Source organism: Eublepharis macularius, chromosome 7 (assembly GCF_028583425.1).
Source record: "Eublepharis macularius isolate TG4126 chromosome 7, MPM_Emac_v1.0, whole genome shotgun sequence".
Classification (NCBI taxonomy): Eukaryota; Metazoa; Chordata; class Lepidosauria; order Squamata; family Eublepharidae; genus Eublepharis; species Eublepharis macularius.
Window position 1 is genome coordinate 112,909,114 of NC_072796.1, and position 13,853 is coordinate 112,922,966.

At 42.7% G+C, this 13,853-nt stretch overlaps 1 protein-coding gene and 1 long non-coding RNA gene across 3 annotated transcripts in view; one reads left to right on the forward strand and one right to left on the reverse strand.

Moving 5' to 3' along the window:
* LOC129333838 (uncharacterized) overlaps window positions 1–402 on the reverse strand; it is a 33,877-nt gene extending 33,475 nt beyond the window's left edge. Inside the window, exons 1-2 of the long non-coding RNA XR_008597459.1 lie at window positions 382–402; window positions 21–277 (exon numbers count right to left, since the gene is read on the reverse strand). This is a non-coding gene — a long non-coding RNA (uncharacterized LOC129333838). The remainder of the gene's footprint in view (window positions 1–20; window positions 278–381) is intronic.
* Window positions 311–13,853, forward strand: part of GRHL2 (grainyhead like transcription factor 2) — a 107,076-nt gene continuing 93,533 nt past the window's right edge. Inside the window, exon 1 of one of the 2 annotated variants that reach the window (XM_054985743.1) lies at window positions 311–479. In XM_054985743.1, the coding sequence (XP_054841718.1) occupies window positions 460–479 (20 nt within the window). In that variant the 5' untranslated portion in view covers window positions 311–459. Of the gene's footprint in view, window positions 480–2,495; window positions 2,585–13,853 lie in introns of those variants that run through there. The other variant, XM_054985742.1, reaches the window with a different exon arrangement.

The following is a 13,853-nucleotide window of genomic DNA, read 5'->3' on the forward strand; positions in this document are numbered from 1 at the left end:
GTTCTAAGCCAGGGCCTTACCTGAGCGCGCCTCTTCCAATGGCTGCTCACCTGAGGGCCCGCTCTGCCCAATCAGCTCCCAGCTCGTCCCCTCTGCCTTGTCTCCTTTAGTGAAAGAATCCAGCTTCTCTGGGGAAAGTTACCTGCAGGGTTTGCTGCTTCCCTGCTCGGTGCCCTCAGCAGCAGGGGAGGGCGGCGGGGCGAGCCAGTCTCCTTTCCACATGCGAGGGGCGGGGAGAAGGGGGCTTTACCTGTCCCGCTTCTACCTCGACGGCTGGCTGAGAGAAAAGTAGAGGGGGGGAAGAAAAGCAGAATTACCAGTAGCTCTGGTTCTGCTGTCCCGGGCGCTCGCTCTTCCTCGCGCGCGCACACACACCTTTACCTGCACAGACTTGAAAGTCCAGTTTCACCAGAGAGACTGAGGCACCTGGAAAAGGGGAGAGAGTTCATTGGATCAAACATGTCACAAGAGACGGACAAGTAAGTGATCACAGCCAGCTCGCTACTTTTCAGCTCCTGAACCGATCAACTGGTTGGTTGTGTTTTTTTTTTTAAACAACATATCTCGGTGGTGGACCTGCTGGGATTACATTTCCTTCTTTGTGCAAGGCGTAAAAAGAAGTTGACTAGCCCCCACAGAAGAGTTGTTGGACTCCACCCTGCTTTTTTCTCCCCATCTCATGCCTTCCCCACTCTTATCCCCCCCCCCCGTTGGTTCTAAACTCTCAATGCCCCTTCCCAAACTTTGGGGAAATCTTTGCTTCTTTTCTGCAATGTAGAGCAGGACCGTTGCCTTCCATTTCCTTCAGGGCCTGGAGATGAAAAGAGATTCTGGGCTTTTGTGCGAATGCAACAAAAGAGCTTTTATATTGGATCAGAAACGGCCATCTTCTGCTGTTCCTCCTTACACTTCTGTACCTGTGTTGTGGGGCAGAAAGAGGCAGAAGACGAGTCTTGGAAATCCCGTTTATTTCATAACATGGGCGGAAAATTCTATTCCCATAACCAGAAAAGAGTTAAGGTTATATGTGAAAATGTGTTCTATGTGGATTCCCACAACTTGGCTGGAGGAAATGATTTTGTGCAAAATGTTTTGATTTTTTAACTAGGTTGCCGTTTTTCAAAAACCGCTCAGAGCAATTGCAATGAAATTAAACATTTCCCCTTCCTGATGAAACCTTATCAGGTTCTTTTTCTTAAAACCCTGCTTAATTGTGATCCATAACAAGCTGAAAGATCATTTCTAAAAGGCCTTCAAATTTATATTTAAAGACTATAAATTATTTTTTATCAACCATAGTGCAGTTTGTAAGGAGGCTTTGTAATAAGCACTCTGCAGCCTAGTGTGTTGTTAAGTTTCAAACAAATCAAGTAGTGTTAACTTTTTGTAAAAGCTGCCTCAGGCTTCACACGCTAATGCTGAAGGACACCTTGATCCTGGGAATAATGTGTACACACTGGAGATTAGCCGTGTACAGTTTCTTCTCCCTTAGCCCCCTTCCCCACGTCTAAACATGTGTATGGTGGCAACAGTAGGAAGTCTTTCAGAGGCTTACCTCCCGCCCCCCTTGCTTTCAGATGTTACTGGATTCTTGTAGCTTCTTTTGATGGTTTCAGATCAGATCATGCCCACGATGAAGGGAGAGGGGCCAACACCTTATAGGGAGTTAGTTCTTGAGCTCTCCAGGGCTAGGTTTTGCCCAGACCTTTCCTTATGAGCCTGTGCAAATCCCCACTGCAGACATGTGCACTGGCAAGGAAGTCCTGCTCTGCACTTTGTGCCCTAGGCTGACCTACAACATACACCTGGGAAGGAGAAAGAAAAAAAGAGGAGGGCTTTATGAAGCAAAGTGGTGGAGCAGACCACAGATGGAGGGCGCCATAGTTGAAAGTTCAGTAATGTGAGCAGGTGGGTGGCCAATCAACTAGTTGGGCTGAGGCTAATCTGAAAAGGGTTCCAAGAGGAGAGTAGATCAAAATAAGTAAGGAAGTATATCAAATTGTACATTTTAAGAAAGTGACATTGTCATGCCCTGCAGAGAGGCAATTCTAAGCTGTGCTAGGAATTGTTAGTGCGCCGCAGAGCAGAGGGTGGTAGCTGTTTTACTTGGATTAAACCAGCACGGAACTGTGTGATTTTGTTTGTCCCCTTTTGAGAATGTTGGAACTACGCGGCTGTCTTGTGAAATAAGGTGTGCCCATTATATTCTGTATGAAAGACAATGGTTTGAAAGAAGTGTTTTGATCTGTATCTGAGATATTGCGTATGCTTGGGTCGGTTAGTCCAAATTTATTGCGTGTTTAGACATAGGCCGTTGCACACCTTTTGGAGGAAGTGCAGTAACTGGGTTTTTAAATATTGTTCATTTCAGTGGCCAGGTTTACAAGGTTACATAAACAGGGAATAATAATTTTACTGCTAAAAGTTGTACAATGTTAATGCTGAATCAGATTTGTGCAACATTAAGACTACGATGCCATGCATGTTTACCTGGGGCGAAGTCTCGCTGAACTTGTGGGACTTGCTTTTTGATACATGCATGCACATGCGTGCATATGATGTGGCTATGGGACCTATCAAGCAGGTAAGGTGTCACTTATTTGATATAAGAGAGAGTTCATGCAGAGTTTTTTTTCTTCAGGCATAATTAATTCTTTTAATGGCATGGAACCACTAAATATTTGCAATTAGGCCAGGAGGTACTTAATACATGAAAAACAAGGAAGTTTGAACTCTGCATATTCTTAAGTCAAAGTTGTGAAAAAGGTCCTATACAGCCTGTTTTCATACCCTCTGAGATCACTATCATAAACATTACCTGCTTTGAGTTGTTTGCTTCACTACCAGGGACTTGTCAATAACTATTCCAGTTTGCTTCTTCCGTATTTGATGACTGATGCCTTTTCTTACATGGCCTTATGCAGAAACAGGTACTTGAAAGCATTTTGGATCAAAATACAACTTTTGATGGATCTGCTTTGAATGCAAGGTGTTTGAAAGAGAAACTAAGTCAGTGGTAGGCACTGCTGTGCTGTAGCCATGATGCTGCTACTTCAAATTGATTCGGTTCTGAGTTGGGTCAATGCTTGCCTCTCTTTGCTCTTGAAAAATTCAAATTCTGCCCCCCCCCCTTTGCAGGAAGGTGGACCATTCTGTGGTCTCAGTTGAAGAAATCCAGTATGCAGAAAAGGGCTTAGAGTTCAGTTGATGCAGTTACAGACCAGCTCAGTAAATCATCCAGTTTACCTGCGTGCGTCCTTAATGCTATATAGTCAGTAAAACTCCAACTTGTACGATGTATTCTGAAGGGGGAGCTGTGTTAGTCTACTGTAGCAAACAACTCCTGCAAAGTTTGTGACAGAATGACTGGCTGTGGTTTGTCATGACAGAAACATGCCTAGGGAATCCTTTGGTTTGCATACTTCCATTCACCTGCTTTCGCATGCAACTCAGAAATTAATACTTTTCACTTTCATGGCAAACCAGCATTTGTGCTTTGAAACCATACAGTGGATGTTGTTCTCTTCCCTCCAAACCAGGCGTCCTTGCTTTATTTATTTATTTAGATGGTTATACCCTGTTTCTCTCCTCAGCTTACAACGCTATTCTCCTCTGTTTTTATCCTCACAACAATTATGTGAAGTAGGTTTGGCAAAGAGAGAGTGACAGGCCCAAGTTCACCCAGCAAGCTTCCGTAACAGAGAGGGGATTTGAACCTGGCTCTCCCAGATTTTAGTCTGACTCTAACCACTGCAGCATGCTGGTTATAGTATAATATAACTATATAAATCACAATAACCACAGTTTGTCATCATGCTAATTTAACTAGGAAGCAAACAAAGCATACTTCATATTTGTTATTTATTGAGGAGATTATTATCCTACCTTTCCATTATAAATAATAACCACCACAGCCTGGAATAGTTCATTAAAACAAGGTGTACTAAAAGCTGGTCTTTTTGTTATTGCTCCTTGTTGCATCCATAGGTGGAACAGTTTCACTTGCTGAATTTCTGTTGGTTGTTTAGCAGTTAGAAGCACAGGAACCTTGCCAGGAAAAAGATGGCAATCTGGAATTTCAGAAATGAATCCAAAGGGGACAATTGGAGGTGCTGAATTTCCACATTCACCTTTCTTGCTTTCCTCTTCTGAGTAGACAATGGAGGAAAGAAGAAGATGAGACAAGTCAGTGCAAACATATCTTACTGGTGTTGCAAATATGTTATCAAAGAATATGAAATGGATAGCTCCCAAAAAGTATCTGCTGGGAAGCAGGAAGAGGGGCTAATTATGTCTCATCATGCGCTCATGTCCTTCTTGCCAATCTGAAGCAACTCCTGGTGATGGCAGGTTAATAGAGACTTCAGTGCCAGCTTCTGCTTCTGTAAAGAAGAAAGCAGTGTTATGGTTTCTTATCATCTGAACAGAAAAAGATGCCCTTGTTTGAGTATGTGTTTGTGTTACAAAATAAGACATGCTTGTGATGTTCCATGGTGATGGAATATTCTGGGAAGAGGGAGAATCTGAAAGAAGCATTTTCAATTATGGTGATGGTGGCTGAGCAACCTCTTGAAATAGTAAAACAGTGTTTGAGAGGTATATCTCATGTTGATATTTGTTGGAGGTTTCCAGATGTCAGCAATTTTCATTGCTTACTCTCATGAGGCAAAATGAGGTGGAGGCCTCAGATGGGGGTGGCGGCAGCTGACTTTCCCCTGCCCTGACTGCTGTTGCTTTGCCCTCAACTCTGCCTCTCTTGCCCCAGCCCCTCCCAACCCTGAGCTCCTTAGGCACTTGGGAAGCCCCACGGGACACATGCAGCTTGAGGCAACATTCCCTGTTGACTTACCACTGCTGAGGTGGCAGCTCTACTTGTGGAGGTGTTGTGGAAAGAGAGAAAGGAAGATGCTGTTTAGTGCCTTATTGTTGCCGAACTAAAATATGGAACTAGGAAAGCCAATAGACTTTGGTTTCAAATCTGAAAAGGGTGAGAGAAAAACAGAGAAAAATGGTTGAGTTTGTAAAAGGCAGTTCTGCCTGCTTGTTTGCTCTTAAATCAGCATAAGGGTGGAAGCATTTGCACACATTTTTCTCTTTACCCATTTTAATTGCCGCCTCTCTTTCTTTCTTTTTGTACTTTGTTCCTTCAGGTTGACCTTACAATCAATGTCCCTTTACACTCAAAAAGTTAAACTCAAAGAAAGTAAACTGTAAAGACATTTGGGCAACAATGCAGCCAAAGTTAAAGACTTTGAAGTTCTCTTGATTTTCAGTGGATAAGTTAAGAATCTGCTTCATTCTCCCCCATTGATGTCAATGGGATTTAAAAATATTTAACTGGCTACATGGTGCCCAGCTCCAAGTCCATCCTTCTGCCCAATAAATGGCCTATCAATATGCATGCAAGATAACACATGGAATTACCCAAGAAGATCTGACACCAGAAGGAGCGGGTGGGAATTCATCCCCCTGCTTGTGATTTTCTCCCCCTTAAAAACGTCCACCTGGGATTTCTGTTCTATCAGTCTGTTCCTGTGGCTTTTCCACTGCAAAAAATATTTCAAAATCTGTCCTACAGCGGAAAATATTACATGTGAATTGACCTTGAGCATGAAGAGTTTACAAGAAGCATGGCAGTACATCCTTGTTTAGTGAACTGTGAGGCTAACTGTAACAGTATTGTCATACATACTTGCATATGTGGGGAACACTTGTTATGAGAGAGTGACAGTTGCACAGTACATCATATCTACAGCAATACTGTCATCTGTGGATATACAACTGTTAAAATTCCCATATACTGTCATGCTTATGCTCAGGGCTTTTTTCTGGGAAAAGAGGTGGTGGAACTCAGTGATGGAATTCAGGACTGCACAATGATGTCACTTTGGGTCAGCTGGAAGAAGGGGGGAATTTTTTCAAGTTTAAATTGCCCTTGGTGAAAATGGTCACATGGTCGGTGACCCCGCCATGCGGCGCGGAGGGCAATCTAAACTCCCCTCTGTCTGGAGATCAGGGGGCGGGGTCACCGACCATGTGACCATTTTCAAGTGGTGCCGGAAGTCTGTTCCACTGTGTTCCTGCTGAAAAAAAGCCCTGCTTATGCTTATGGGACCCAATCCAGCTAAATTAAGTCATTACTAAGACCCATTGAAAACAATGCAATAAGTTAGGTGTATGGGGGCTACTGTTTGATCTTTAATTTTTTGGATGCAATTTGGTATCTACTTACATTGAACTGGACTGCATGAATCTCCTGGAATGGCCTATTTATAAAGGTTGCAGGGACAAAGAAAGGAAATGTATGGAGGAAGTGAGAGACAAGTCATTGGAGCTTACTTATATTATTTATAGTCTGCCTTTCTCACTGAGACTCAAGTTGGATAACAGAGTTAATCCATATATAATAAGGTATGGATTGCAGAAATTTAAAAACATCTGGTGTTTGTCCTGGGCAAAACTACATTCAATGAACATCTCTGGGACTTTGGTAGACAGTCAAGTGAGGAAGTTTCCACTTGTCGAGCTGTGGCCAGGATGGGACAACCTGGAACACTGATTTGCCACAGTGGTTTTGTTTTTGTTTTTGTTTACAAACCAGCCTACACCTTTAATTTGTGGCATTTCATCCAAATAATCTTTTTATAAAAGAAAAATGTTTGGGTTTCGGTTGGAGAGGGGGGCTGCTGCTCTTTAGAAAGATCTCCTGCATTAACAGTAAGACTGCCCCACCTCTTGCCGCTTTTTGCATGCAACTTGAGAGGAGCAGTGGAGAGATGAAGTGAGGTCACTCGGTGGAGAGGATTCCCCCATAGCTCTAACTCTTGGCTTGTTCTGCACCACAGTACAGCCCCTGGTGCTGGGCTTGTGTTTCCTGGGCCCACTTTTTATGGTCTACTGCCCTTTGCCTGGCCTGGTGAGGTCATAAATCTGTACCCTTCCTGTCACATAACTGTGATGTCTAGTACTTTGCAACTTAGTGGGTCCCATGTGACCATCTAAGGATTAAATATGGGTCTGGGTAGGGATGGGCATGAACCAGGAAAACGGCGGTTCATTGCGGTTCGTGGTTTGTCATGTTTCATGAACCACGAACCGGCATGAAATTGCCCGGTTCGTGAACTGCTTCATTTAGTTCATGAAAATGTCACTTCCAGAGCAGCAGGAGGTCTGCAGAAAGCCCATTCACCCCCATTGCCTAGGAAACTGAATGATCGGTGCCAGGCTGTCTGCAGTGATGAACTGAAAATTGAACCAAATGAACCAGGCTAAAAATCACAGCGGTTCGTCATGGGTTGGCAGAAATGCCCTATGACATACTGCTGGTTTGTGAACCACGAACCGGCCCAGTTTGTGACAGATTTTGGTTCATATTTCGGTTTGTGCCCATCTCTAGTCCTGGGTCTGGAGAGATTGAGGCCTGAGATAGGACCAATGGTATGACTCCATAAAAGGTAGTTTCACATGATTATAAGTGGACCTAACATTCTCCTGATCAAGTCCATATAAGTATGAATAAAAAAGAAGCATTAAAGTTTGTGAAGAAGATCAGAAGGTTTTTCATCAAAATAAAGCAAAAAGTTTTAAAGGCTTTTTCATTTCTATGTACTGAATTCTAATAATTGTGTCTTGATAGAATGTATTCTGGTAAAATATTTTCCTCTTCCAAATAGCAACGTTTTCTGTATAGTTTCAAGCAAAATTCCTGAAAGCTGAAGAAGATGGAATAGCAGTTCACCATCGTGTCAGTTCATGTCCATATAATTGGGGTTGTCTTTGTATTATGAAATACTCCAGGCACAGAAAAGAAAAAAAACACCATGAAAGTTATGAATGCAAGGATAGGTTATTTCTTTATCCCATTCAGCAATGGAATCAGGAAAAGATTTGTAAAGGAAGATTTAGCAAGCATTTCAAAATATTATATACGTTCTCTTTAATGCAGAATTTTACAAAATCATATGCCAAAAACTCCACATATACATAAAATTCATTTTTGTACATCCTTTAGAACATGTCTTGTCGCATATGTATTATTGCTATTGTTATTAGTAGGGTTGCCAGTCCCCTGCTGGGGGTGGATGATTCCTGCTCCCACCCTCCACTCCTCGCCCCCGCCTGCCTGGCTGTCAGGGGAAAAGGCGGTGGAACACTCCTTCCAAGGTGCACTTCCAGGCAGCGCAGTGGGCGCAAGAGCACATCAGGGGCCGTTGTGCCACCCTGGCAGCACTCCCGCACTCTGCAGCAAGCAGATTTCAGCCTGATTTGGCCACAAACAGGCCCATTTTGGCCCCAAACAGGCTGAAATCATCCTGCTGGGGAGCATGGGAGCGCTCCCAAGGGTGACATGTGGCTTGCGAGATGATACATATTGGCGAGGGGCCTGGTACAACTTAAAATACAATTTCTATCTAGTAAACATCCAGTTTTATGCTATCACTAGACTTGCATAAAATAGTGTGAATGGAAAGTAGCTTACAGTGCAAATAGGCACATTTACTTAGAATTCAGTCCCACTTTATTCATAGGGTTACTCCAAGGCAAGCATGCAAAGGACTGCTGCTTTAAAGGATTATAATTAATGAAACAGATGAAACCAGGATTCCCTCCCCTCCGCCACATACCCTCCAACTGTCCCTATTTAATAGGAAAGTGTTTTGTACTGTGTTCCTAGTTCTGATGTGTGGGACTAACCTGCCCCCACTGAATCCATTTAGCCAGCATAATATTCTCTCTCTTGTTTGGTAACTGGATCTCACAACTTTGCCCATGTACACTGAACATGGATAGTTTGAAAATGTTAATATTGTGATGTCTACCCCTATATTTCAATCACCAATAAATATTTTCAGCCCTGCTTCTTTGGGTTTAAAAGTTTATTTGCAGACCAGAAGTTTAACACATGCACACAAAGAACCTGTACGTAATATCCGTATTTTATTACGGCTCTCCGTAAAAGTCGACAAGCCTGATGACAATTAAAAAGCCTCCTAACCCTAAAAAAAAAAAAGCTTCTCTATCACAATTAGAATAAGGAAACATGATTTTATCCCTAAAGCTATTTTGACTGTATCTGCTTTACTGGAGCCCTTCTGTCTAAAACCTGTCTCGCCTGAATTCCTTCTACAGATTTACAGATTTAAACCTGACTCCAGCAAGAGTACTAAGGCAATGCAGTGAGCAGGGAGCAGAGATGACTCCAGGTCCTTGTCGCTTCCCAGACAGCTTTATGTATTGTTATTCATGCTTAATTGCAGACCCTACAGGGACCGTCTTGTGCTGACTGCTTGAAGTTGAAACAGACCAGGTGTAGGCAGCCTGGTACAAACCATCGTCTAAACTGTTGCTCTTTTTGGTACTTCTTCCCAGAAGTGGTGGGTTGTGTCTTGCTCCTACGTTCAGCTAAGTGCAGAGTCTTCCTCTGGAGGGAGAGGCTCTTCCATTGAAAGAAGGCTCTGCTCTTAGCCCACCGTTTGTTTCCCCATTCCTGTTTAGTGTCAAATTGCTGGGGGAGGTTGGCAGCGCCATAATCCAAATAGTTCTTTTTTAATTATTGGGGTTTTAAGAATATTTTGTTGAATCAGTGCAGCCCAAGACACTTATTGACTGCCTTTCTGACTTTTGCACCATCACCACTGCATATGGAGCTTGACCACAGAAACAAAGGACAGGCCCCTGCCCTGAGGATTTTTCAGTTTCAGTATATTTATTCAAAAGTTTGCAGGTCAAGCAGTGTGGGAGCTAGCATCAGGGAGAGAAAGGAGAGCTGGGAGAAGCAAAGTTTACAAGGACTGTATATGTTGCTGTAAAATGCGTAGTCCCTTGCAATATGGTAGAGGATTCTGGGATTCCTCAGTTGTACTGCTTTCATTTTTTTCAACATTGTTAAAACATTGTCTCTCTTGATTGCTTGTTCTACCTAAAGGAAGTCCTCCGTTTCATTCAGTATGGTAATGACATCATTACCATATGAGAACAAGACTGGCCTTATGTTTTACAGGGGAAATCATAGTACACTAAAGTTCCTTAAATAAAAACTTATTTACTGTCCTTCAAAAAATTCCAAGTACTTGAAATAAATGCTTAGGGAATGCCAAAGATGGGATACCCCGATGGGTTGCCACTCTGCAGGTGGGGACTGGAGATCTCCTGCAATTTTCAGACTACTGAGATTAATTCCTCTGGAGAAAATGGCTCCTTTGGAGGATGGACTCTAAGGCCTTATATCCTCCCCAGGTTCCACCCCCAAATCTCCAGGAATTTCCCAACCCAGAGTTGGCAACCCTAGGTACCACAAGATAAGGCCTTACTCTTAGATGTAACTAATTTCACCTCTGATGAGGCTCTAGCATCAGAGGAAGATGTACGTAAAAGATTTCAAGAACTGGATGGGGGTGCATTTGTTTTCATTTGATAGGCACCAATTTTGATCTTGTCCTAATATTTGATGAAAGAAAGAAGATGGGGCTGAGCTGCTGCTTCTGTCTGTACATACCCTGGAAGGAGCACAACAATGGACTGTCTTCATCGTGGTGTTTCAAATGTTCATTGGCAAAAATGTTTTTCGTGTCTTTTTAACAAGTTTTCCATGTAACTTATAAATTTAGCTTTCCTTCTGTGTCTGGAATAATTATGGGGTGCCTGAAAACAAAAGGAGAAACCCCAGAATTCATTTTTCAAAACTTCACTCTGTAAATAAATATCAGTTTATGACACCTCAAAATCATTTTTACTGACAGAAAATGTTTTCATAGTCATTATTAAAACATTCTTCACTATTATATATGGAAGCTAGTTAGAAGAGGATTGTTTTCGTTCTGAAATGTGTGTAGATGCATATGATTCACTGCTTTATATTTTCTTCAAGAATAACCCTTTGTATGCAGTTTTAGGTGTTTGATCTGCAATGGAGCAGCAGAATTTGAGTACTTTGTATGCAAATGCAGTAACTTGACTGTATCCAGACATCATAGGTCTGTATCCAGACATCATAGGTCTGGATACCTTTTCAGTGCTAGTTTGCTTGGTTTGATTTTATTGGCTTTTTTCTTGTTGGGACTGTAAGCAGAACAATTAAACAAGGACAGATATTCTAATAAGCAGGCACTACTCTATAAAAGTAAATGAGCTGTGTATATTAGATAACATGCCATGATTAATTTCCTAAAACTGCTCTACTTTGTCTCTTCCCCAATGGTTTAAAACCCACTGACTTGGATCCTATGAACTAATTCCATGCGCACTTGATAGTGGCTGCCACGGAGCCCATTTCCTCTTCCACTAGCTCTTCCTTTTGCTCAAAGGCACATTAAAAACTATTGATCTTGTGCAAACAGCAGTTTTAGTGAAGAGGAAGTGGAGAGAGTATCTAGTGGACACAGAACTTTTTCATAGGATCCCAAACCACTATACTACTTGAGAACTTATGACTCCAAAAAGATTAATTTTGAACTTGAAGGGCTTTTGTTTTTAAACTTGTTCTACCAGCACATATCCTACTACTATGCCCAAGAATGTGGTTCAGAACAAATGGATATTAAAAATTTTAGCATTGGTACCACCCCATTTTTCTCCACTCTTTCCAACCAAGGCCAACCTGGATCCCATAGGTATTGACCCAAAGGGCAGAAATAGAATACTTCCTTCTTCTAGCTGTTGTTTGCAGATTTCCCATTCAGGATCTTAGAAGGGATCTTGTCGATCTCTCTCAAAATCCCAGTATTCACCAACACCCAAAAAATACCTTGCAACCCTCTGAAGAGATCCCATCCTGCAATTTGAGAAACGGGGGGATTTAATCCTACCTTTGGTACTGCATCTGGCTTCAAGTTTGACTGCCTCAGTGTTGCTTAATTTAGCGATTGCATCTGCCTTCTGGGTCATTCTCAATTAGCTGCTACATCAAAGTCAATGAAGCCTAGCCTTAGGAAAAGGTCAAGGCTAGGTTGAGGTTGGTTACAGACTGCTAGTCTTACAAACACTTTTCTATAGAACTAGGTAAGCCCTTTTACGGGTGGGGGATCTTGGCCCATTCTCTGCAGTTGGCACGGCAGAGCTGTTCAACCCTCCGCTTGCAGAGTGCCATTTAAAATGTAATCATTAGACTCTCCTCCATATTTTATCCTCTCCTCCCAGGCCTTATCTCCCTCCCCCATAGCCCTGCCACTCACTTTCCGGAAATGGTGCCTATAAAAAGTTATTTCAGTGGAGTGTTCAGATAAGCAGCAGTGAGTGCTCTTCAAAACATCCTTCAGTAATTGGTAGCAATCAGAAAAAGAGGACATTGTTTCTGGGCGAAATGGCTCTGTGGAGTTATAGGGAGGGTGGTGTATCCTGCGCATAAATCCAGGAAAACTCAGTTCTTCAACATGTACCACTTACGTAAATGAAACCAAAGTATACAATTCTTTAGTTTTGTAACACAATCCTATCCTAATAAGGTCTACTTAGAATCCTACTCAGATCTATGCAGTTGGGTTTATACATACATGACAGCGTTCTTAAGGAGTATGCTACTACTCTGGTTTTTCTATTAATAGAGAGGAGATAGAAGTTATGAAGGGCACTGACCACTTGCATGTTAATTCAGCTACACTGCCTGTATTTCAGCAGGGATTGCCCACAGACTTTCAGGAATTATCTTCATGCCTATATAGGGTAGAAACTTGATTTAAAACACACACACACAAATGTTAAAATTCTCAAGAAGCTGCAGTCAGTACCCAATACCCAAAATAGTGCCCTGGTTTTCTATGATCCTGAAGAATTAAGAATGTATGAGTAGGGTTGCCAGCTCCAAGTTGGGAAATTCCTGGAGATCTTGGGGGGGGGGGAACCTGGAGAAAGTGGGAGTTGGGGAGAGAAAGGACCTTGGCATGGCATAATTCCATAGAGTCCACCCCTCAAAGTAGCCATTTTCTCCAGGTAAACTGATCTCTGTGGCCTGGAGACCAGTTGTAATTCCGGGAGATCTCCAGCCACTACCTGGAGGCTGGCAACCCTATGTATGAGTGGCTGTGCTTGATCATACCAATGGTCTGGGTAGTCCAGCATCCTTTATGGCAGTGACTAAACTAGACAGATGCACCCCAAAGGCCTACAAGTTGGACACAAAGGCCGAAGCCTTCCCCATTTGTTGCCACGTGGCCCTGGTAGTCAAATGATTTCTGTCTCAGAACTTAGGTAGGGCTGCCAGCTCCAGGTTGGGAAATTCCTGGAGATTTGGGGGGTGGATCCCAGAGAGGACAGGGTTTGGGGAAGAGAGTGGTCTCAGCGGGGTATAATACCATAGAGGCTACCCTCCCAAGCAGCCATTTTCTCTAAGGGCATTGATCTCTATGGCCTGGAGATCAGTTGTAATTCCAGGAGATCTCCAGCCATCTCCTGGAAGATGGGAACCCTAATTTGAGGGTTCCATTTAGTCACCATGGCTGATAGCTATCCTCCATTAATTTGTCTACCCCTAAACTGGCCATCATGTGGCAGTAAATTCTACTGTTTAATTGCTCTTCAACTAAGGAAGTGCTTCCGTCCATCTACTTAATTGGACACTGAGTTCTAGCATCAGGGCACAGGGAGAAAAAAGATTTCTCTATCTGCTTTCTTTACCCTATGCATGATTTTATAAATCTCTGTTCTGTTTCCTCCCTCATTTGTCTTTTCTGAACGCTAAAACAACCCCAAGCCTTTCCTCAAAGGGCAGTTGTTCCAGTCGTTCCATAGTTTTTGTTGCTCTTTTCGACACCTTTTCGGCTCTGTAATATCCTTTTTGTGGTAGAGCAACTGGAACTCTGCAAAGTATTACAAATGCAGCCATGCCATAGATCTATGTAACGGCACCTGCTGTTTTCATC